Genomic DNA, 25,062 nt, shown 5'->3' with positions numbered 1-25,062 from the left:
TTGCAGCCAGAGCACCAGTACTCTACGCCCATCCCAGGACTCTACGAGGGCAGGATGGAGAAGCAGGGACAGGACCGAAGTTCACGGGGAGCAGGAGGTCAAGTGCAAGCTGACCAGTGGTGCGGCAGCCATGCCGAGACGCCGGGCAGCCTGCAGTCCTCAGGGCGGCACAGACCACACCCCATCCCACAGCCCACGGAGGGCGTGTGTTTCTGGGAGATTATTTTTACCTCAGTAGCTGCTGTTTCTCTACACACAGTGTCTGACACCATGAAAGATTACTGGAGACACACACAGCCCACAGAAATGGGCCTGCTGCAGAGCGGACACACCTGAGGAAAACACTAACGAACCTGAAGATGTGGACCTAAAAGAGTCACAACCTCAAAGTTGGGGGTTATGTTGTATCAGGAGGAGTTTTGAGGACTTAGGCCCAGGAGGCAGCATCTCTATAGTAACCCTGAGAGAACTCCTCCAAGGGGGCGAGGCAGTAGCCAGCTTATGTAGAAGTTTTGCAACAAAGGGCTGGTAGTATAGCTGAGAAGAGGAGAGAAGCTAAAGGCAAAGGAGAAAAGGAAAGATATGCCCATCTGAATGCAGAGTTCCAAAGAACAGCAAGGAGAGATAAGGAAGCCTTCCTTAGTGATCAATGCAAAGAAGTAGAGGAAAACAACAGAATAGGAAAGACTAGAGATCTCTTCAAGAAAATTAGAGATACCAAAGGGAACATTTCATGCAAAGATGGGCTCAATAAAGGACAGAAATGGTATGGGCCTGACAGAAGCAGAAGATATTAAGAAAAGGTGGCAAGAATACACAGAACTATACAAAGAAGACCTTAATGACCCAGATAACCAAGATGGTGTGATCACTCACCTAGAGCCTGACGTCCTGAAATGCAAAGTCAAGTGGGCCTTAGGAAGCATCACTACAAACAAAGCTAGTGGAGGTGATGGAATTCCAGTTGAGCTATTTCAAATCCTAAAAGATGATGCTGTGAAAGTGCTACAGTCAATATGCCAGCAAATTTGGAAAACTCAGCAGTGGCCACAGGACTGGAAAAGGTCAGTTTTCATTCCAATCCCAAAGAAAGGCAATGCCCAAGAATGTTCAAACTACCACACAATTGCACTCATCTTATCCGCTAGCAAAGTAACATTCAAAATTCTCCAACCCAGGCTTCAACAGTACGTGAACCAAGAACTTCCAGACGTTCAAGCTGAATTTAGAAAAGGTAGAGGAACCAGAGATCAAATTGCCAACCTCTGTTGGATCATAGAAAAAGCAAGAGAGTTCCAGAAAAACATCTGCTTTATTGATTACATCAAAGCCTTTGACTGTGTGGATCACCACAAACAGTAGAAAATCCTTCAAGAGATGGGAAAACCAGAACACCTTACCTGCCTCCTAAGAAATCTGTATGCAAGTCAAGAAGCAACAGTTAGAACTGGACATGAAACAATGGACTGGTTCCAAATAGGGAAAGGAGTACATCCAGGCTGTATATTGTCACCCTGCTTATTTAACTTATTTGCAGAGTACATCATGAGAAACACTGGGCTGGAGGAAGCACAAGCTGGAATGAAGATTGCTGGGAGAAATATCAATAACCTCAGATATGCAGATGACACCACCCTTATGGCAGAGAGTGAAGAGGAACCTTGGTGCAAGTGAAAGAGGAAAGCAAAAAAGTTGGCTTAAAACTCAGCATTCAGAAAATGAAGATCACAGCATCCGGTCCCATCACTTCATGGCAAATAGATGTGGAAACAGTGGCTGACTTTATTTTGGGGGGCTTCAAAATCACTGCAAATGGTGACTGCAGCCATAAAATTAAAAGACGCTCCCTGGAAGAAAAGCTATGACCAACCTAGACAGCATATTAAAAAGCAGAGACTTTACTTCGCCAACAAAGGTCCATCTAGTCAGAGCTATGGTTTTTCCAGTAGTCATGTATGGATGTGAGAGTTGGACCATAAAGAAAACTGAGCACAGAAGAATTGATGCTTTTGAACTGTGGTGTTGGAGAAGACTTTTGAGAGTCCCTTGGACTGCAAGGACATCAAACCAGTCAATCCTAAAGGAAATCAGTCCCGAATATTTATCGGAAGGACTGATGCTGAAGCTGAAACTCCCAATACTTTGGGCACCTGATGGGAACTGATTCCTTAGAAAAGATCCTGATGCTGGGAAAGATTGAAGGCGGGAGGAGAAGAGGATGGATGACAGAAGATGAAATGGTTGGATGGCATCACTGACTTGATGGATATGAATTTGAGTAAGCTCCAGGAGTTGGTGATGGACAGGGAAGCCTGGCATGCTGCGATTCATGGGGTCGCAAAGAGTCGGACACAATTAAGTGAACTGAACTGAGTCTGAATGTCAAAAGATTATTGTAAATTAAAGAAAACCAGATATGCTGAGTTCAGTGCTTCTCTGTGGGAAGATGCATGAATCTGCACTCACCGAATCATTCCTTGATGGGCACCTCAGCTCTTGGCGCCGGTGTCCCGAGTTTCCACATCCTGAATGTCCTCGGGGCTCACCAGGTCATGTTGGAGGGGTGCAATTGGTGAGGACTGTGACAGCCTTTGTTTACTGATCTGGCAGGAAATACTCCATTTCTCAGTTTCCTCCTCTTGATCTGGAATTCGACCAATATTTGGGAGACGTTACATGACCAAGTCATCCTGAGTCAGGCAAAAGTTCCTGTTGATATGCTGCTCCAGTTGCTAATTTCTGGGTTAGGCCCCATTGATAATTAAAGATTCTCTGGATCCTCCATCTTATTACTTACCATATGATCCAGGAAATGTTTTCCCTTGTTGCTTCTTCCCATGCCTGGGAATCACACTATCACAATTATTTTATGAGTCCTAAATGTGATCTGTTTCCCCAAGATGTTTAGCGATCATCAGTTCTATTGGCGGCCAGGCTACACAGTGGGTGCCATAAGAGACAACAGGACCCGAGCAATGCCACCAGCACCACTGACAGAGTCACCGTGCAGCAGGGAGATGCAGGGCATAAACAGTTTGGAAACAAAACAATGCTTCGTGTAACTAGTTAAAATCCAGTTGCAATAAGCCATGAAGTCCACAGGAGAGCCAGCTGGAAAGCGAATTCTGGCAGGATCAAGTAGAGAGAGAAAATGTTTTCATCTTTGTTTACAAAGGCATATTTTATCAACTTGTAGTAGGTCACAGCATAAGAGAACAGGTTTTACTGGAGAACAAAGGTTTAAGCTAGTGTGTTTCCCACAACGGAGCCGATGGGGGTGACCCACGTGAGTTGTGCCACATGTTGTGCATGTGAGCTGAGAGCACAGCGGATCCTCCAGGTGGCGCCTCAGTTGATGAATCACAATGTTTAAAATAAACACGAGTGGGCTGTGCAGGAGGCCGTAGCGGGGTGGGCAGGGGTCTGGCAGGGAGCCTGGGCTGTGGACCGGCCGAGTTGGGTCACCTGCCGCCGGGTCTCTGATGCAGAGCAGCGCCCGCCCTCACTCCCGCGTGTTAGGTCTGCCTCCAGGCTGGTCAGGGCAGCCACATGTTTACATGGCCTGGATGCTTGACCCCCGCTCCCTGTCACAGCAGTACCTCCCACCAGCCGTTGCAAATTAAATGCTCCCTGTGACCCTTGCCTCTCTTAAATTCATGCTTTAAAAACAGCTTAATGAGGGCTTTACTGGCTCAATCAGAAGTTTTTATTAAAACCCTTCAGTGCTGGAGTGGAGCCTGCCTGCAGGAAGCTATTAGCCAGCCTCGAGTTCAGAGCTGCTGTGGCCACAGCAAGGCCACCAAAGCGTTTCCAGACCCTTGCCAGCCAGGTCGAGCTTTGCCTGGCCCTCACATCAGCCCTGTGTCCCAGAAAGCAGTTTCTTGTGATTAAATTCCCATGATCAGAGGCAACCAAGGACACCCTGCCATGAGCTCGCCCTTCCAGGGAGCCCTGCCTCCCCCATCCCAGTCCTCCGACCTCCTAGAGATGTGGGTGCTGCTGGGCTGTGTGGTTCTGGCCTCGTGTCTGGTCGTGTCCTTGGAAAGGCAGCCTGGGTCAGGTGACTCGAGGCCGCCATGGACCCAGAGGTGGTGGTGGATCCCAGAGGGAGGCAGGAGGCGCCACTGTGTCCTCACCATGCGTGGCCGGGAAGGGGCCCTCCTCGCTGGGGTCCCAGCGCCCGCCTGCCCCTCTGGCCTGAGCCTCCTCAGGGTGCTCTGGGCCTTGCTCTCTCCTCTCTGTCCACTCCTGGCCACAGGAAGCACAGTGCAGGAGACCCGCTGCCCAGGGGAGGGGCTGGGGTGGGGGAACCAAAGGCGCCTCCCCACGTTCAGCACCTGCCTGACCTCCGTCCTCACCTGGGGCCTGCTCAGCTCTGCGCACAAGCGTGGACACGGCTCGCTGGCTTCCCCGCACGGCCGTGTCTGGTCCCGCCTTTCTCTTTTCTCACTTGGCAGAATCCGGTGACCGTCACTTAGTGGAACCGAGAAGAAAATATATTTTGAAGACTTTTTTCTTGTTTACGTGATTATTGAGGCTTTAGTTGTTCTGAATTTCTCCCATCATATCTCGTTACCCGTTTGTTTCTAAAACAGAATAAGCAGAATTTTAGAATACTGAAGAAACCCTGAGTTTGAGGGCTTTTGTCTGGAATCTTCTAAATTGCCTCATACTTTTATTCAGTCGTGTAGATGTTGGGCCAGTGTTTCCTTTTCAGTTCACAGTATAGCTGATGATGAGCATCGCGGTGGGCGGAAGGCTCCTAGGTGCCAGCGCCCAGGCTGTCAAGGCAGGCTCGTCAGCACCTGGTTCCTAGAGGCCCGAGGCTGGTCTTGGAGCCCCGGTCTGCTTGCTGACCAGCTGCCCTCCCCTTGCCCCCAGGTCCAGCCCCATGCGACTCTCCTGTGACAATCAGAGCCTGTGTGGCCCCCCGCCCTCCCACTGCACAGTAGCCATGTGCCTCCTTTCAAAGAACTGGTTTTATTTATCAGATTTTTTTAAATGTGTTCTGGCTCATTAAATTTTACTTTTTATAGGTCACTTCCTCCTGAGAGGAAAGAATTTAGTATTTTCTAAGATCTTGAGTTGATTAACTCATTATTTGTCCATTCTTCTTACCTGAAATGAAAGCATGGAGACAGGTGGTCACCCCCCTGTGACTGGTCTCAGGCCCCTGTGGGCTGAGGCCCGGTGTCCCCGACAAGGTGCCCACACGCAGTTTCATAACCTTCAGGTGTTGCTGCCTCTTTAGCCCAGGTGCTGTTTAAAGCGGGTCAGAAACTCCAGACGCTTAAGGCTTTGTAGGCTATCTCTGGTTGGTCAGTTTCTGATTGTATTACACTACAACCAGAGAGTATGGCCTGGAGATGGTTCCTTTCATTACTTTTTAAGTTAGGTGTGTGAGTGGGTTAGAAATGCAAGACGTATTACACAACCTGTAATACAAACAGCTCACCGTGGTTTTTCCTGCGCTCACCCCGTCCTGTTCTCAGGGTGACTCTGTCTCCCCAAGCAGTTCTGCCTGTTGGGTTTCCATGGGGTTTATCCGGTCGTGTTTCTGTCGGTTTATCCGGTCTGGTTTCCATCGGGTTTATCCAGTCGTGTTTCTGTTGGGTTTCCTTTGGGTTTATCTGGTCGTGTTTCGCTCGGGTTTACCCGGTCGGGTTTCCGTCGGGTTTACCCGGTCGGGTTTCCGTCGGCCGCTCCTGCTGCGTCACCTCTGGACGTCATCCGTGCACTTCCCGCTGCTCTTCTCCCACCTCCCTAACGCTCTCCCTCTGTCTCAGGTCAGCCGTCACAAGTGTCGTTAAGTTAATATTTGGTCTTTACACTGCAACTATGTAAATATTGTTGAGTGCTGAGCTGATAGTGAAGTGTAATAATTTTCTCTAATAACTTTCTTTGGCGGGGTCCACACAGCTTGTGGGATGTCATTTCCCCAAGCGGGGATTGAACTCGGGCAGTGAAAGCCCAGAGTCCTAACCGCTGACGGCCAGGGTGCTCCCTGGCTGCCTCTTCCTTTGCTTTGTTTTTCGTCTCTGATCACGCTTCACTCAGCAGCTTTTCCACACTCGCCAGCACAGCGGCTCAGCCCCTCCCGACACTGCTTATTTCTTAGTGACGGGACATGTGAGAACCTGTCAGCGCCCCTCAGTCCACAGAGGCTTCTGCTTGCCCACCATTACCATTTGGAGTGCGGACTTTCAAGGCCTTGGATTGGGGTGGTGGGCAGGTGGACGCTCTGTCCGAGCAGGTACCACTGATGGACTCGGCGTCCTGTTCATCCCAGGGCCCTTGTGGTCCGGGAGCAGGTGCCTCGCTGTGCTGGGGTGAGGCCAGAGGCGCAGCATGTCCCCACTGCCTTCTTCCTGGGGGTGTCCTGGAGTGCATCCTCAGGGTGATTTTTAAGAAGCCCTTTACTTGATCACATTTGCACAGAACAGCTAAAAGCAGCTGGAGAGATGGTCCTTGTCTGTTTCCTCAGCATTAATTGTCACCTGAGGCGAGGTCCACAGGCAGGCTTCATTCCCATCGCCCCAGCGCTGCTCCCGTGCCAGGGACATGCCTGTGTCCTGAGCCTGAAAGGCTCTGAGGAGCCAGCAAAGACCCTGGTCTCAGCGAGCCCACCGCAGCCCACAGAGAAGGCCCTGGTCTCAGCACCACCGCGGCCCGAGTCCGGAGCACGTCCCTGGAGTGTCCCGGCTCCCATGCCCCGTCGTCAGGCGCGAGAGGAACACAGCGTCGGCAAGCCTGCCCTCTACCAGCGCGGTAACAGGGAGGGACATTGTTAGGTCGGCCTGGGGCAGCAGGTGTGTGCCGGCTCCTTTTGTGAAAGCTTTGATATTTTGAAACAGCAATTTTAAACGCGGACGCCGTGCTTTGTTGCTGTCACGACAGCAGCTCTTGTCCGGGTGGGCCCGCTGAACAGAGACCAATGCCGGCACAGTTCCCTCCCGTGAGCAGCTCCCAGTGCGTCTAGCAGGACTGGCGGCCGTGTCCTCCGCTTACCGGGGAGGGGCCGCCTCCTTAACCCAGGATTCTGCACTGATCATGGAATGCTGGCTCGTCTCCGGTTCATGTCCGCTTGACCCGGTTTTCCATTTGGCTTCAGCGTCAACGGCTGTCTTTTGAGCATTCAGAAGACAGACCGGATTCAGGGGTGAAACCTGCGTGGTGTCCACGGACCCGCGTGGGCCTCGGCAGGGACTGCTCTCCCCAGGGGCTCCTCCAGCCCACTGCAGCCTGCACCCCTGCTACCCCTGACGTAGGTCTTTGGTGGGTGCCAAAACCCTCTCCACAGTGTGTCTGCCTGGTTCCCGCTGGAGTGCGTCTCGGCTCTGAGCCTGCAGGGGGCATGGGGCTCAGGTCCTCTGAGCAGTCACAGGCAGCAGCGGGCAGCTCCCTGGACAGGAGCCTCAGTGGGGCTCCAGGCACCTGGCTCAAGCCGGGCTGGTGGTGTGCTTGCGCGTCTTGTCGAGAACCCCGAGTCCTCGTGTCCTGAGTGTCTGTGGAGCAGCTGTGCTTGCTGTGCGGTCTCCGGAGCTCGGGAGCCTCCTCGGGCTCTGCACAAAGGCTGGGTCTTGGGCTGGACCCGGGTGGAGCGCTGGGTGGAACAACCTGCAGGCAGAGCCCCCGAGCACTGGCCCAGTCGGCAGTGGGATGGGCCACAGCCCCAGCCACGCAGTGTTGGGGGGCGGCTGAGGCAGAGCCCCCAAGTCCACCCTCTCCAGGCAGCTCATCCTGATGAAAAGTGTCAGCACGGCCTCAAAAAGATCTGATGTGGCTTCCCAGTCTGTTCAGAGTCCCCAGAGCCCTCCGCCCAGCCCCTCCATGGACAACTTACTGAGCCAGCCCTGGACACTGTAGCTGGACTGGAGACTCAATTGGGCTTGTCTGCTGTTTTCTCAGGACTGGGCAGGCTGGTGGCCGCCCCTTTGGAGCACGTCGTGCGCCTCTGGTGGCCTGCCCCCCGGGCTCCCGCAGCAGGACCAGAAGGCAGGGGAGGGCGCCCCACTGTTAGGGAGTCAGAGGCTCAGGTGGGGAGCTGGTTACATACACGCTGCCTCTGCTCTGGTTACTCCACAGTAGGGTTCACTCACCACAGTGCTATTCAGCGTGCAAGGCCATGTTTATGCCATGTTAAGCAGTGTGTCCTGTATTCCATCTTGCCTCTAGAAACTGTTTTGAAATCTATGACCAAGGAGTTAACCAGATTTACCTCTGGGTGAGCAGGTCGCTTCCTGCTTTTTTCTGGTTCCGAGTTATCTTCACTAAACATTTTTGCTTTCTGTAAAGGATGAATATGTTAGTTTTAGTAAGTTAGCTTTAATAAGTGAAATCAAAGGTGAGTGGACATGAGCTGGGTCAGGGTCATCCACAAGAGCTTCTAAAAGCCCTGTTGGTGGCTGTCCAGGCTGGAGGAGTGTCTCCACCTGATATGAGGGGCTTCACGCCCTGGGATGAGTCTCAGAGTCTCAGCAAGGAGGAGGCGAAGGTGGGGTGCAGGCAAGGTTCAGGCCCCACCTGGGTTTGGGGTAGGGCCCAGCATCCTGGGATTTGGGAGGGTGCAGGTCTTCAGGGCTAGAAGGTAGCAGGGTGTCCAGCCACCAAGTAGTACCCATCTTCAGCCAGTCCCAAGGTTGGCCTGCTCCTGGGACTGCCTCCTGGCAGGAGGTGCTGGCCCAGGGATGCCTGGACCCCACAGACGGGCCATCCTCCCTGGGGACAGTCCTTACATGAGGGCCTTCTGGGGTGGTGTCAAGCAGGCAGGGTGGGGCTGGGACGATCTCAAGGTCTGAGCTTCCAGACACCCAGCCACAGGCGCAGAGAGCTCCTTGCCTGGCTACCTCCTCCTCTGTGCCCGAGGCTGGGGCTGGGGGCAGGGGTCACTGGGACCCTGCCAGGCACTTGGCACTGCATCAGTGCCCAGTAAGCTCAGTGCCCTTCTGCCTATGCCCTCTGTGCTGTGTCTCGGGTTCTGTCCTTTTTGACGGTGAGGAATCTCCTTTCATCTGAGGAAGAGCTGTTTGATCTCCTTCAAGAGCAGCAGCGGGACCCAGGGATGAAAGCACAGAAGCTGGGCCCCGTCCTGCAGGCAGCCCTCCAGCCGCAGGCCTCCCGGACCCTCCGTGGCTGGGCCCCTCCTTCCTGTGCTCCGAGTGTGCATGTGTGGCTTTGTCTGGAGGCTTGCATGGTGGTCTGTTATTGATACATCCATGCATCTCAGGCCTTAACTTGGTGAAAAGCACCGTCCAGGATGGAGGGAGTGGGTCTCACCCTGGTCCATCACACTGGACAGTGAGGTAAGGATCGGGCTTTCACCATAAACACTGTCGTGCCTCCCCTCCCGCCCCCACCACTCCCACTTGGTTCAGGGCCCACATTTGGGACAGCCAACACTGAACGTTTGGCTCATCTTCAGTAACGGGATAGCTCTCTTCCTCTCTTTCCCTTCGGAGTGTGCCAGAATCAGCCGTTTTGTCATAACACCAATGGAGACCTCCGCTAGAAAAGGTCAGGGTGTGTGGGTGGCAGCAGGTGCTTTGGTGTGGGAACAGGCGGTCCTGGGCGGTGCCCTCTATCCCACCCGATCCCTGAACTGGACAGAGCCCCCCGCTGCACAGAGAACGCGGCGTCTGCCCTGGGTCCTGCCCTCCTTCCCGCGAGTCTCCACGCGGCTGCGCTCTGCATGGGGGGCTGTAGCAACGCACACTCAGGGCGGGCTCTGCTCACGCCTCACTCCTGCCTCTGGCAGCACCTGCACTGCCCGAGTGGGAACACTGTCAGAGGCGTCCGTCAGCCTGCGTCCACCTCCTCACGGAGGCCATCACTCTGAAAAACACATCTCTTGCTTTGTTGTGGAAGAAGTTTTGTGTTTAGAGTTACACCTGAATACTTTGTTCAGACTCAGCACCACAGCCCCAGGACGGTGACTTGCAGCTGTCCTGTGAAGCGGACACAGTGGGTCTGCCCTGACCTCCTCCAGCCGTGTTCAGGGCGGCGTCTGCGCGTGGCCAGTGGACCTGGCCTGCCCAGGCCGGAGGTGGCTCAGAGCTCGCCCTCGTGTCCAGGGGCCCCGCTGTAGCACCGCCTGCCTCTCGAGAGGAGTCTGACACGCTCTCTGAGACGAGCCCCAGCTAATTCTCATGCACAGGAAACAAAAGACAAAGAAACAGTAAGGCACCGTACTCTCCAGCCTGATATATGTTAAATGTTTGGAATATATTAATCCTGCGAAATCTCTGTTGCCAAGTCTCATTTCCGGTGACAGGAAGCATTCCTGTGCTTACCCCAAGCCTGCAAAGCCAGCCAAGGCCATTACTGTGGGTCTTGTTTGGGGCTGGCTGGTGACACCTGCGTGGACCAGAGCAGCAGGGGACACCTGGGGCTCTTAAGTCTGGTTGCCACAGCAACCGAGAATTAACCAGCACTGTGACCAAGTGCAGCAGGAGGAGGGTCACCGCGCAGGTCACACGGGTCACTTCCTGTTCCCTGCAGCGCCCAAGGACGTCTGTGAGGCACAGGCTGGCAATTTGCTAAATGCTTCCTAACTGGGAGCATGCAATTCTAAATTATTTTATTTAAAGCGTGAAGCCTTTAACCAGCTCTTTCAAATTCACCATCCAAGCTCTGGCTGAAATCTTCACAGATGTGAGAAGTAACTAGGAGGCTCCTGTCCCAGAAGGCCTGCCCAGCTCACACCAGCTCTGGAGGATTCCTGGGCAGATGGGGTCCTGGGGGTGGGGGGGCAGTGGACTGGAGGCCAGGCCCAGCTCAGGGCAGTGGGGAGAGTGGGGGCGAGCAGGAGTGGCTGCACATTTGGGCGGCAGCGTTAGTACCTCCGGGGCCTGAGGGTGGCCCAGGCTCCCCGAGGACAGGCCATCTTTGCAGGCGGTTCCAGTAGCTGGAGGGGTCAGCGGACCTTGGCAAGGCCCCACGCAACGCGGGGCCTGTGGGAGGGGTATGAGGGAGACATGAGGGCTTCCTTTCTTCACTGGACAGGCTCGCAGCCACCTGGTGCCCCATCTAGGCGGGAACGACAGACACGCGTGTCCCCATGACGCGCGGCAGCTGGCAGTTGCTTGTAAACACCAGTGGGAGAGGTTTCCCTCAGGTTCTATGTGGCCTCCCTTGTGCTTTTTACCTGGTCTCATTTTATATTTTGCCTCAACCAAGAAGGGAGGTGTTGTGAGTCGTGTGTTGCGCAGGGCGTGCTGAATGGACGGCGGTGTTGGCAGGGGTCCCGTCTGGGGAAGGGTGGGTGGGAAGGGCGGGTGGAGGGCTCAGTGTCGGGCCAGCCACAGTGCGGCCCACCCCCCGGCTGGACACTGCACAGCAAGGCTGCCCTTCGCTTTTGAACTGTGCTCCTCAGGGGTCCCGCCTGCTGCTCCAGCCCCTTCGTCTCCCGGCTGACCTGCGACCCCCAGCCCCCTCCTTCTGCCCCTTCAAAGGAGGTGTGGCCTCGGGACAGAGGAGCGTCCCCAGGATGTGTCCCAGGTGTGAAGCGGCCCTTCCTTGGCAGCAGTGGCAGAGGACGGCTGCTCTGCCTGGAGACCTGCAGCTCCGCGTCCCGGGGAGGTGCCTTCGCTGTCTCCCACTCCTAACCGTGAGGCTAGTGGGCTTCCTGCTCACCCTATGGAGGGCGCTGTCATGTGAAGGATCCTTGCCTGCCACACTTAACACCTCTCCTAAGTAACTGTCACAGTTCCGAGGCGGCTGTGAGGTTTCAGCTGCTTCGGAGCCCTGGGGCGGCTGTGGCCGCTGAAACCTGCTTTCGGTCACCTTTCCTCCCTGTGTGTGCTGCCCGTGACCCTGGGTGACTGACCACAGCACCTGGGGGGCCCCTCTGCGCCCCCAACGGTCAGCAAGCATCTCCCACAGGAGCAGCCTGGCCCCACTCGCGTCTGTCCTGCAGCGCGATGCCCACCCCGTGGTGGCTGTGTGCTCTGCAACGCAGGCCACCTGAGGGCGGCTTTTCTGATCCTTGGTCCTCAACGTTAAGAGCGTCTCCACTCTTCACAGGCCTAGAGGACAGGGCGTGCCGGCACCATGTCCAGGAGCAGCTCTTTGGGGAGCAGGTGCCCCAGGTGTGGGCAGTGAGGGGTATGAGGGAGACATGAGGGCTTCCTTTCTTCACAGCCAGGAGGCTGAGGGCCATGTTCAGCACACCATGGGCCTTCCTTGGCTGCAGGTGGCCCTGGCAGACATGGGCCAGAAGAGGGGCACTCGGAGCTACGGTCTGCCCACCCGCAGCCACTCTGGCCCACAGGTGCCCGCAGCCTGTCTGCACTCAGAGCTGGAGACCACTGTCGGCAGCCGGCCTGAGCCCCAGTCAGGACAGGCTGGGACGACACCGCATGTCCCTGTCGGGCCGTCCCCCGAGACCGTGGGTAAGCGGCTCCTCGGGAAAGGGGGGCCACGGAGCCGCCCACGCTCCTCTCCCACGTGCAGGGTGGGGTGCCGACCCTCAAGCTCGCAAGGACACCTCCCACACATGCTGGGCCAGCCTGGGCTGCATCCGGGAAGCCAGCCTAGAGCCGCAGCAGTGGGAGTGTGAGCGGCAGGCGGGGTGGTCAGGCAGGTTCCCTGCCGTTTGCTCACCGCCACCCCAGAGCCCCTGGCGGGAGGTCCCCTGCTGCAGGCGGAACCTTCCGGCCCCGTGACGGGCCTGCGCTCGGCGAGGGGCGAGGGTGCGCGTCTGGAGAAGGGCTGTCCCCGGGCCCCGGAGAACAATGGGGCTCCTTGTGCGCGCCGCAGCTGCTGACCCGGCGGAAGAAGCAGAGCAGGTGGGTGCTGGCGAGCACTGACTGCAGCAGGCCTCGGCCTGGAGGGCAAGACGGAGTGCCCACGCCCCGCAGGGCGAGGCAGGTTCCGGGAGCGGGGAGCAGGCGGGAGGGCAGGTGACACGTGTGTCCCCGGGGCAGCAGGCCCGTCACCTGCTTCCCGGCACTTAGCAGCTCTCTGGGCGCCACCATTCGCGCGTCGCTTTGATGGGTGTCACTCAAGCAGCCCATTAAAATTCTGTGTGTCGCGTCTGTGCAGAGTGAGGTGACAGGGAAGGCAGGCTGGGCTCTGGGGACCCCCTCCGCCCACCCACGTGGGCCCTGCGAGCTGTGGGGGGCCTCCAGGGATGCGGGCCCCTCATGGGTGGGCACGTGCTGCTCCGGCCTTGCCCTCTCCGGGGCCTGCCCGCTCTCGGGGCCGAGCAGAGGTGGGTGGGACCAAGCGGCCTGTGAGGGCCCTTCCCAGAGTGAAGTCCGCCCAGAGCCATGTTACTGCCTCTCCACGTTCTGCTGCTGTAAACTGCAGGTTATAAAATGCCCCACGGCACTGGAAAGGAGTCCATACTTAATGATCACAACCTCTCAGGACAACACCAGAGAAGCTGTTGAGAAAGGAAGAGTCCACTTCTTCCTGTTGAGACAGAAAGGGGGTTTGAAGCGCATTGAAAATCACAGGTCGTCTGTGTCCATGATGAGGACAAGACCTGGACGCAAAGTGGGTGGCTCCAGTGTGCAGACCCTCGAGGTTCTACACGAGGAAGACCCTTCCTGCTGTCCTGGCTGCAGTTTCCGGGGGGCCAGTGGGTCCCTCTCCCCTTGGCCGGTCACCCTGGGCTCCGCTTTCCTCTCCTGATCACAGGGCCCCCTCAGGGCTCTGGGGCCCACCTTGCTCAGCTCCTACCTAAGGGCATGCCTCCCCGGCACCATCCAGGCTTCTCCTGCTTCTGGAGTCACCTCCAGACGGCGCGGAGTGCACGCTGCCGTCCCCAGAGCCCGCAGCCCAGAAGGCTCGGCCGAGGCGGGCGGGGCTGCCCCCCAACACCTGCACCGCTGCTTCCAGGTGCCGCTCTGCAGCAAACTCGCCTGCTTCTTTCTAAGAGGAGAACTGAGTTTCAGAAATCCACAAAGTGAGTGAGAGTCAATGGGATTTCTACCTGCATATTTTACTAGGAAAAGTTTCAAACTGCCGAGTTTCAAACAGTTGTGCAGGGAAAACCCACAAACCCACCAGCTCCACCTGCCCTGGCTGGTGCTTTACTCATTGGCGGCGGCGTATCTGTGCGTTTCTCCTCTGAACACTCGGTGCTTCTCAGAGCGAGCAGCACAGACCCCCAGCCCTGAAGGCTGGGGTTCAGAATTCATTCAGGTTTGTCTGGGTTTTGAGGAAGACATTTACAGACACTGGGCACTCAGGAGCGCTGCCCACACCCGCGTCCCTCACACAGGCTCCCGGCGGGAAGGGCGACCATGCCCCCACCTGGCGGGGCCTGGACCTGCATCCCCCACCCCCAGCCAGCTCCCCCTCACCAGGGCTGCTGGGATCGCGGTCTGCTCTGCGATCAGCACCTCACACCCGGCGCCCGCCCCTCGCGCCCGTGGCCTCCCCGAGGATGGCTGCATCCCGCCTGGCTCTGCCACGGGTGCTCCGGGCAGCTGCTACTCATTCGCTCTCTGTTCCTCAGGGTGGGAGTCCCAGCTCCTGGAGACCGGCTTCCTGGGCATCTTCCTCTGCCCTCTCTGGACGCTGTCTGCGCTGCCCAAGGGCACCCCCACGTCCCGGGTCGTCGTGTGGGGCTTCCGGTGGCTGATTTTCAGAATCATGCTCGGAGCGGTAAGTACAACCTTCTCCTGTTAATATCCGGTAGGGACGTGCCCTCCTGCCACTTCCCTGAGGTCCACAGGCCTGTTTCTGAGCCCGTGACTCCCCCAAGGCTCGGGGGACAAACGACACTTGGGGAGGCCCCCGTCACTCCTGCCCCCAGCCCTCCTAGGTGTGTGGAGTGTCCGACCCCACCCCAGGGAAGCCTCCTGTCTCCTCCCGACCTGCCCGTGTGGCTGGTGTCGCTCCCGAAGGCTGGGTGCTCAGCGTCCCCCTTCCTGCCACACGCTCCTCGAAGCCCTCGGGCCAGGCCCCTGCCCTCCACGCGGCCGGCAGAAGAGCACGTCTCGGTTTCAGCTACACCTGCCAGCTTCCAGAAGCTTAAAACAGGAGTGAGGGGCTCACCAGGCAGAGGCCGTGCGGCTCTGCACGGTGCCTCCCACCTCTGCCCTGCTCCTTCCGCTTGCATCACACCATCCAGACAGGCTGGCGTCTGTCTGCTCTAAGCTGTTCCTCGTGGGCGACCACGCGCCTGCGGGGAGTGGGGCCCGTTCGGCGGGCGCGTCCCTGCCCCCTGGCCCTGCCGGCCCCCTCAGAGCCGCAGTTCTCCAGGCGTCAGCAGCCACTGTGACTCGGAGGGACTCCACGCCCCTCCTCATCCATGTTCCATTTAATCGAGGGCATCTTACATGAGAGGGGCTGCGTCCCTGCAACACGGTGTCCTCCAGGCCCTCGGTGTCCGACACCCTCGTTCCTGCCGGCCGCAGCCAGCACTGGCCCTCCAGCAGGACGGCGTGCCCCCAGGACGAGGCACCATGTTCAAGCTCCTCACAAAGCCCCACCCCCGACACCAGGTGTCAAGCTGGGGATGAGCTCCGTGGGGTGGGGGTCAGAGGGGTGGCGCGGGCTCCTGACCAATCGGGTAGGAATGGCTGCGGCATTGGGAAACCCTGCGTCGGTTGACTGTGTGTCCAGACTCCAGGGTGAGTGCAGTGCTTCCCTCATTCACACTTAACTGGAGAGTGGGCGTGGCTCACTGGGCCCTCTGATGAAACAGGAAACCACGTGCTGTCCTGACAGCGCACAGGCGTTCTTAGCTTCAAATCTGTCTTAGCAGTTCCTTGTCCACCCAGGGCTCCACTCTGGCTTCTCTGTCAGCTGGCTTTAAAAAGCATGAAAATGTACGCAGTGTTTCAAAGGCGTGTGTCAGGACCTCCTAGGATGGCAGCCTCGCGTGTGGCACTGAAGCCCAGGGCCGGGTTGGAGCCCAGCCGAGCGGGTGCAGAGCCCGGGGTGGCAGAGCCGTTGGGCCACGGAGCACAGCTCGCTGCTGAGCAAACTCCCACACGAACCCAGAGGCGGTGAATCATTAGCATGTGGTAAAGCACCTTTTATGGCGTTTTGATTGACAGTGAGCACCAGCTGGATAAAAGATTATCAGGTGCACTAAAAGGTGTAATTACTTGATTCTGTCTGTACACTGGATGTTATTCGCCGTCCTTTGTAGGAAAGCAGAGCGACAGGGCTGGCTTGATGCAAAGTAGGGGCAGCAGCAGGGGTCTGTCCGTGGAAGCTGGGCAGACCCGGTCCCTTACACGCCCCGGACCAGCCCATCAGGTAGCCCAGATGATCCTGGTCTCTGCCAGCATCTCGAGGATCCACATCACACCGTGCGTTACAGCCCGAGGAGCCGTCAGAGAGCCGTTAGAGAGAAGTAGCATGAGCGGCTTCGTGCACGGGCAGTGGGCACTTAGAGGACTCAGAGGTGGGTGTCCAGCACTGACTCGAGAGGGCCAGCGTGGCTGAATCGTCGTATAACCTGAGTCATTAAACACACAGAAAGCACCTCCCACTGAAAACCCCAGACCACGCCACTGATAAGTGCTGTCAAATATTTAAGGAAGATTCGATACAAACCCACACACGCTCATTCAGAGAACACGAGAGGGAACCCTTCCCAGCTCACTCCTGAGGCCAGTGGACAATGATATTTCAGACAGGGAGGTTCCAGAGCATTGTTCCTCAAGGGCACAACAGAAACTCTCAAGGAACGGTCAGCAGGTGGTCCAGAGTACATGGAGGGGTCAGGTCCACACGGGTTTCCCAGGATGCAAGGCTGGTGGGACGTGAATTCAGTTCAGTTCAGTCGCTCAGACATGTCTGACTCTGCAACCCCATGGACTGCAGCACACCAGGCCTCCTTGTCCATCACCAGCTCCCAGAGTTTACTCAAACTCATGTCTATCGAGTCGGTGACGCCATCCAACCATCTCATCCTCTGTCGTCCCCTTCTCCTGCCTTCAGTCTTGCCCAGCATCAGGGTCTTTTCCAATGAGTCAGTTCTTCACATCAGGTGGCCAAAGTATTGGAGTTTCAGCTTTAGCATTAGTCCTTCCAATGAATATTCAGAACTGATTTCCTTTAGGATTGACCGGTTGGATCTCCTTGCAGTCCAAGGTAATTCACCACATTGCCAGACGTAAGGAAGAAAGAGATCAGACGACATATTCATCTCATTCGATGTAGAAAACGCATCAGTGTTAAAACACTTATTCACAATTAACAAAAAAGCTCTTAGCAAACTGGAAATAGAAGGAAACGTCTTCAACCTGACAAAAGATAACTATACAAACTGCCTACAGCTGACATCAGAAAGACTGAATGTTTTTTCCTGTAAGCTTGGGAACAGGGCAGTGCTGGCCACGCTCCTCATGGCTACTCGGCAGTGTGTTGAAGATCTTCACTTGTCTTTAAAGAAAGAAAAAGTGATGAAAGCCCTGAGGACTGGAAGGAGGAAGTGAAATCACCTGTGTTCATCCCACACATGGATGATCACAAGGGCCGCAGAACTAGGGCGTGAAGCTGACCCGTGTGCAGGAAGCGGCCAGTGTTTCCATCTGCTAGCAAAAACTGTCAGAAAACAAAGTTACAGATACACCCTAACAACCATAAAATACTTAGGAAGTGTTCACAGAAGTGTGACACTTGGGCCCTGAAAACCCCCAGACGGTGCTTAGAGGAGCCCTGGGCAAGGAGGTCTTCCTTGTTCGTGGCCAGCAGTCATCTGTCCACACACCGGTCAATAGATTTCATGCAGCCCCAACATAATCCCAGAAGAGGTTTCTTTTTTAAAATTGGTAAACTGATTGTTTGGTGAGCACGGAAATGCCCAGGACAGAGTCTTGAGTGGGAGTAAAGCAGTCGGCTTCATGCTGCTTGTGGGTCCCGGACGCTCCAGGGACCGTGGCCCTCGAGGTGCCAGGGAAGCACCGGCGAGGCTGCGACGACGGGCGGGTCAGCACGTGCAGACGGCGCCACACTGACGTCAGGCGCAGCTGATGTTTGGACAAGGCAGCGAGTCAGGTTGGCTAGGACAGAAGGGAGCTTCCACCAGAGGTGCTGGGTGTCCATTGGGTGCACGAACCCCCGCCCCCACCACACCTCCCACGACAGGCGGTTTGAAGTGCACAAACACATAAAACCAAGACACCCCTCGCAGATAATGTAGAACACCCTCAATCCTGGGAGAGGCCAAGACTGCTCACAGCACAGAAACCACTAACCGTTAAAGAAAAATCATGGGTAAACTGGACAAGTAAAATCTTGAGTTCTTCAAAAGACACCATTGAAAAACGGCAAGCCACAGGCTGGGGGCTCACTCACCACAGCGGGCAGAGCCTCCGCGTGGAGCCCGGGAAGGACGCAGCCCCCACTGACGACAGGTCGCTCAGGAGAGGGAGAGGTCTGGGCAGGCGTGAGCACAGGCGGGTGTGCACACAGCCTTCCCAGCGCTGGGCGCCCATCAGCCCCACAGAGAGCAGCGCCCCGCACACCCCAGGGCCGGGCCTTCCTGGGCAGAGCAGCAGGTGACGCCATGCCCTTCAAGCCTGGGAAAGACTGACCAGCAGCCCGCTGGTGCTGCCGCTTCCCGCCTGTCTCCCCCGCAGACTGCAGGCCTGGCCTGTGCGTCGCGAGTTATCTTGTTTTTCATTTCCGCGGACGTGGAGGTGACATGACGGCCCCAAACTGTCCCCATAGCAGCCGGGGGGCAGGGGCGTCACCACAGGTGGGGGCCGCGGGCCCTCTTCCTGTAGGAGCCTGCTTTGGGGCAGGGGCTGCCTCGCAGGGATGTCCAGGGCCCACGAGGACGGCAGCCAGAAGACGCAGTGTCGCCAGAGCAAGGGCCATAGGAACCTGTCTGCTGCTGGACGTCAGTGGGGGCACCCTGCTTGTGGATGTTGGGGGAGGGCAGTGTGGGCCGGGGAGAGGGGGGGGGGCCTGTCGGCCTGCACCGCACTAACTAGGTTCTTAGCGTGGCTTTTCTTTTCCTGCGAGTTCTCTCTAAGGTTTTCCAACATCTTTTACTACCTTTCCTCAGGTACCACATTGTTTTTATTATTGCTTCACATTTTAAGAGTTAAGATCTTAGGACCCTAAATTCTCACAGCAGCATCACCGCTAAAGTCAGCAGTTCTCACCGAGAGTTGCATCTTTGCTATGGCCGGAGCGGGTTGTGTTTTGTTGCCGTTGCTGTGTTTGGGGTTTTTTGACCATGCCACACAGCTTTCAGGATCTTAGCTCCCTGACCAAGGACTGAACCGGGGCCCAGCAGTGAAAGCACTGCGTCGTAACCACTGGACAGCAGGGAAGTCCCTGATGCAGGTGGTTTTTCCGTGAAGTAAATGGAGGGGTCGCAGCATGAAAGGAGGCTGCGGATAATTTGGGCAGGCGGACAAGCCTCCGGGCCGCCCCGGGGCAGCACGAGGATGTGCTTTTCTGTCTGTACCGGGCAACCCGCGTGCCTGCAGGCTGTGGAGGGCGGCCTGGGCCTGGTTACTGCCCACCTGTGCCGCCCGCAACTCCAGCCTCACACCTGCACACACACCCTGGGATCCCCACGCTCTTTGCGTGCAAACCACACCTGTCTGGTTAACACACAAAAGCTGCATCTAAACTGGAGAAAGAGATGCCCCCAGGACCCACCGTTCTGAGGCCAGGATGCAGCAGGGCCAGCTGTGATTGAAGGCCCACAAGAAGACACTTTCTTCAGATAAAGGCGGTTTTGTCTGAGACTCAGCCATAAAGTCACCTGGACTATTCTGAAAGTTTTGGGCCAGTAAATTTGACAACACAGATGAAATGGACAAATTCTTTGTCAAATGTAGCTCACCAAAACTGAGACAGAAGGAAACAGGAAATTGAAAGGGCTTCCTTCCTATCTGGTAAATAAATTGGATTTGTAACAAAATGTAAAAAACCATTCCAGAAAGAATGTGTAGGCGCAGATGGCTTCAGCAGTGACATCAAACATCTGAAGAGGAGTAAGGCAGTCCTACACACACCCTGGAGAACAGCTGAGGCAGGGCCACGCCCCAGGTCCTTTCACGTGACCAGCAGAACCCGAGGAGGCCAATGCAGAAGAACAGACCAGCATCCCTCACGGGCAGAGACATGGGGACTCCGAGCAAAACATCAGCCAATCGAGCTCGGCCATGAGAGAGGCGTGTCTTACCTCAGAAATGCAGTTCACTACAGCAGCAGAATGGAGCTGGAGAGCTGTCTGCGTCTCAGCACAGGGCACACAGAGGGGCCCACACGAGGTCATCTCAGGCGGGGCTCCCGCGCCGTGATTAAACAGGCCTGCTGTCTCTTTCTGGTGCTGCTCTCCAGCACTGCGTTGAAGTCCAATAAAACAGGAAAAAGAAATAAAAGCATGAAGATTCCAAAAAAGGAAGTGAAACATTCACAAACATGATTATACAAAACCCAGGGAATCTTAAAAAGCAGCTACCAAAGTGAATACATTAATTTATTAAGGTTGCAGGATACAGCCGATGTGAAAAATGAATGGTCCATCATATGCTATAAAGAAGACATTTGAAAATAAAATTCTGAAAATACTTTGGGCCATTGCTTGAAAACTCCAATGCCTCATAATAATGATTAAGGATATAGAAGACATGCATTAAAACTGCAAAACATTGATGATATGAACGTAAAAGACCTAGGTAAGCAAACAGGTGTCCCCCACTCACAGGGCAGAAGACTCAGTATTTTCAAGATGTCTTTTTCACCTGGATGTATATATAAATTCAGGGTAATTTCTATCAAAAAAGCCCAGTGGGCTTTTTTGAGGAAAAGACATGTTGATTCTAAAATTCACATAAAGAGAATCTTGAAAAAGAACAAAGTTGGAGGACTCACACTTCCTGATTCTTTTTTTTTTTTTTTCCTGATTCTTAAGGTTAATTTAAAGCTGAAGTATGATGTTGATCTAAACTAGAAAAACAGATCCGTGGAGGAGAGGAGAGTCTGGAGAGAGACCCACCTCTGCTGTCAACTGACATTGAGCCAAGGTACCAAGTCAGGTCAAGGGGAAAGGAAAGTCAATCTTGCAAACAGTGCCGAAATCACTGGGTGTCTGTGTAGAAGGAGAAAATGAGCTTTGAGTGCCTTTTCAGCAAAGAAGAGCAGATGCTCAGTAGGAAGAACCTCCTCTCCAGGAGTCAATCCCTGCAGTAAAATCTTATTAACGTAATAAAAGAAACACAGGGATGCAACACGCCCCTCCCACCAAGAACAAATCAAGTAGGCATCTCGGCCACTTCCTTGCAGAGCCTGCAGTCTGTCACCCCAGCTCCTGGGAGGCATCCTGGGACTCTGAGGAGCACTATCCAAGGGCTCTGTCCAGCTGCTCCCCCTCACAGCAGCTCCCCACCACCATCCCTCGTCTCTGAACAGCCACAGCAGGACAGTGGTGCCTGGACCTGAAGTGGTGGGGGGCCCTGGACCATCCCCCCGACCTGCTCCACAGCTCTGGCAGGTCTGTCCCTGGCACAGGTCATCCAGGCAGTTTTCACAGGCTTTCGGGGTTTGGGGAGGAGGCATGATGAGCCCCCCACCAGCATTACCGACGGTTTCCCTCCCTCCCTTCACATTCAGCCCAGAAGGTCCCCCACGGCCGACACGGTGCCCCCCACCTGAGTGCTGCCTTGGTGAGCTCAGAGGGCAGATTTCTGTTTGACCCCACCTGGGAATCTGAAAGCAGACACTGCCCCATCCTGGAGAGAAGGGGCCCGTGGTGGCCCTGGGTTGGCTGGGACCCCTTCAGATGTGGACTGTTCAGTCCTGAGACCCCGAGCAAGCCCGTGTGCACTAGGGTGAGGTCTGAGCGCTGAGCCGTGACCCTCAGATGCTGCATCATCAAGAGTCTGGACACAGGGCTCCCCCACCTCTCGCAGAGCATGTGGGGTCCCATGGGTCATCTCCACGGCCAGAGAAGATGCAGGGTGCTGCCAGATTTGATCAGAACTGAGGCACCCCAGCCCGCATGCCCACAGCTGTGGTCACATCCCCGACCAGCAGGCCTGCTCCAGGGAGAACCAGCCCCCTTCCCACACCTGCAGGTGGGCTGTGTCCACTTGTGGGAGGAGCAGGCAGAGGGCTGCTGCCTGTGCTTACAGATGAATGCAGGGTTCCTGGAGCAGAGCCTCTGAGGGGAGAACGGGATGCAGGGCACGTGCAACACTGGGGTGCTGACGGAGCTGGTGCTGGCTCAAGACCCGAGGCCGTCACCCCTCCCCCCGCCACAGGCCTGGGAGCCCCCTCCCCACCCAGTTAGGTGTGGGGGGACTGATGTAGCATCAAGAAAGTGATGCTGTTTCCGTGGCCAAAGGCCTTCTTTCTCCCATTTCCAAGGGGGAGATTTTCAGAAGCGAGTTCTGGGACCTGTGAGCTTCCGAGAGAAGCCTTTCTGCGTCCCCTGGGCACCGCCCCCACCCGCTGCCCATGAGGTGAGGCCTGGGCCCCCTCAGCCGCCCCAGAATGTTCCAGGGTCCTGGCACTTGCCCTTTCCCCAAGGAGAGCAGGGGCTGTGTGGACAGCTGCAGGTCACTTGGTGTCTTACTGGCCTGTCTGTGCCATTTTTTTGGAATTAATTTTGGACTGAAAAAGGCTCAAAGAAGGCTTTGTTCCTTTGACACTTACTCTGGAAGAAAAAAAAATCCGTGGAAAATCTGACATCTGCATTGTAGAGAGAAATCAATAGATGGGAGGAATATAATTATCCTCTGCTCCCAGAAGAACATTTCAGATTTTTAAGTGTCTCATATCAGCTTAGAATTTGAGTGACATTTTAATTATTTTGTTTTTTTTCTTCTCTGCCTGGCGTGAATCTCCAAAGAGTGCCACTCTTGGGTTCCGGGGGATGTAGAGAGCGGAGCCGCGCTCACGGGGAGCATCGTGTGAACGGGCACGTTGTCCTCAGGAGCTAGTGGGGCGTCTGGCCAACAGGATGCTGGGGTCTGCAGCACTGCTTCTATGCAGATGCAGCCGAGTCTGGGGCGTCCATGCTGGGAGCTGTCTCCTCAGTGCGTCCATGATCTCAGAAAACCCCATTTCCAGAGCCTCGACTCCACCCCCCAGAGTGACCTGTCTTGAGAGTCTGCAGACACAGCAAGCAGGTCCTCAGGCATGGCTTCACCTGACTGTGGGGCACCCAGGCCCCCGGGGTGGGGGGGGTGCGGGACAGCCATCAGTGAGGATGGTGCCCAGGACAGTTGGGCATTGCGGCCTCCACAGGACACACGTATGAACTCACTGCTGGGCTGCATGGCGGACTCACACCCGGCCTGCGAGCTCAGCCAGGACACGGCCACTTGGCCTCACCATGGAAGCCACTGGTGTGGCTGCCGCAGGGCTCCACTGTTTCTTGTGTCTGTTCCGGATGCCATGGCATCCCTGCCTCCTACAGGGGCCCAGGCCAGGAGCTGGCTGTGCCCTCGGCCCATCCTGCGGGCGCCATGCTCCTGGCCAGGCCAGAGTGGGGCACGTCTCGTCTCCTGGGCAGGCACCCCGCCATGCTGGCCACGCGGCCGCCACAAGTTGGGCGACTCACACTGTCCACTCTTGGCTCAGAGCCCTCAACTGTCCCAGAGGCCTTCCCGTGTAGTCTGCTGTCTCTGTGACATGGTTCTCACCTTCCAGGGCAGCTGTCCCTTGAGACAGACATCAGGGCTGAACCTCCACATCAAGCAACAGCCTCACTCCTGCCAGGGGACAGATGGCTTCTGACCACGTGGGGGTCAGGTGGAGCTGTGATTCCCAAGGGCAGGTGAACAGATGTGTGGCAGGCACGGGAGCCGACTGCCTTCCTGGCCACTGCAGAGCAGCATGCTGGCCACTGCCTGGCAGGGAGACCAGCGGGGCTGCCAGGAAGCTTGCCCACAGGAGCGCCTCTCTGCAGCGGGTTGCCCGGTGGACTGGGCAGCACAGGAGTCCCTAAGCCCGAGGTCTCCCGCATGCTGTGCCCTGAGTGCCGGGGTCTCCCATGTGCTCTGTTTCCCGTCGTGTCAGCGGCAGGTGGATGCTCTCTCTGAGGCCCAGTGGGACATCGTCCCTCCCCCATCTTCCATGCATTTCTAAGTCAGGCTGTGTTCTAGTGCTTTATGAATTGGCCTTTTCTAAAACCTCACGGTTGCATTACTGTGATGATGCTCAGGGTCTAAAAAGTGGGTTTTAAAGAAATACAGGAAGAACTGACGTTGTAAAAAGGAGGGTGTTTCTTTTTCCTGCATTTGCTGTTACTCCTGAGACACTGAATGTTCCCTCCGGGAACACTGTTCCCAGTTTCCCTTCTGCGTCACCCCTGCATGTCTGTCCAGGGGTGGCTCACAGTCCTCTCCATCCTTGCAGGGCCTGATCAAGATCCGAGGGGACCGGTGCTGGCGGGACCTCACCTGCATGGACTTTCACTATGAGGTGAGCAGGGCGGCCAGGGTGGGTAGGGGCATGAGTGCACGCTGAGCCCACCAGGACGTCCCCTCAGGACAGGCCCTCCGACTCCCTGCTGCTGCTGACCGTGCTCAGGCCCACGCTGCGGTCTTTCCGTGATTCACCTGAGGGCATCTGGCCTCAGAACAACCTTCTCCTCAGTGGCATCGGTTCAGCCCCGTTTGCCTGAGCTCCTCAAACCAGCCCTGTCATTCCCGCCCAGTCTGGGCACCACCTGTCAGGCGGGATGTCTTCCTTCCCTGGGGCGGCTTCGGCCTGCTCCCTCCGAGGGGGTGGGGGGTCCCAGAGTTGGGGTCCCGGCGCCCAGATGGGGGGCTAGAGAGGCAGGAGATGGGGGTCCCAGAGTCAGGGTCCTGGCGCCCAGATGGAGGGCTAGAGAGGCAGGAGATGGGGGTCCCAGAGTCAGGGTCCTGGCGCCCAGATGGAGGGCTAGAGAGGCAGGAGATGGGGGTCCCAGAGTTGAGGTCCTGGCGCCCAAATGGGGGCCTAGAGAGGCAGGAGATGGGGGTCCCAGGCCCCGGCTGCTCTCATGACCAGGACGTCATCGGCAACAAGCAGAAGAGCGTCATGGCCACTGTGCTCCTAGGAGACCCACACAGGGTCATCACAGCTCAGTGTTAGGAGGCACAGAAAACTACCCAAGGAGGAGGGGGCTAGAAGAAGGGGGAC

The 25,062-nt window shown here is 56.3% G+C and overlaps 1 protein-coding gene and 1 long non-coding RNA gene across 4 annotated transcripts in view; both read left to right on the top strand.

Moving 5' to 3' along the window:
- LMF1 (lipase maturation factor 1) overlaps window positions 1–25,062 on the top strand; it is a 51,173-nt gene that overhangs the window by 12,116 nt on the left and 13,995 nt on the right. For all 3 annotated transcript variants that reach the window (XM_043454936.1, XM_043454937.1, XM_043454933.1), the window contains exons 4-5: window positions 14,465–14,613; window positions 24,295–24,360. In XM_043454936.1, coding sequence (XP_043310871.1) covers window positions 14,465–14,613; window positions 24,295–24,360 — 215 coding nt within the window. The remainder of the gene's footprint in view (window positions 1–14,464; window positions 14,614–24,294; window positions 24,361–25,062) is intronic.
- LOC122432791 lies at window positions 14,620–16,068 on the top strand. Its single transcript, XR_006266958.1, has 2 exons — window positions 14,620–15,455; window positions 15,735–16,068. It is a non-coding gene; the product is annotated as an uncharacterized LOC122432791 (long non-coding RNA).

The sequence above is a fragment of the Cervus canadensis genome, chromosome 32 (assembly GCF_019320065.1).
Source record: "Cervus canadensis isolate Bull #8, Minnesota chromosome 32, ASM1932006v1, whole genome shotgun sequence".
NCBI lineage: Eukaryota > Metazoa > Chordata > Mammalia > Artiodactyla > Cervidae > Cervus > Cervus canadensis.
This window is presented reverse-complemented; position numbering and strand designations above follow the sequence as displayed.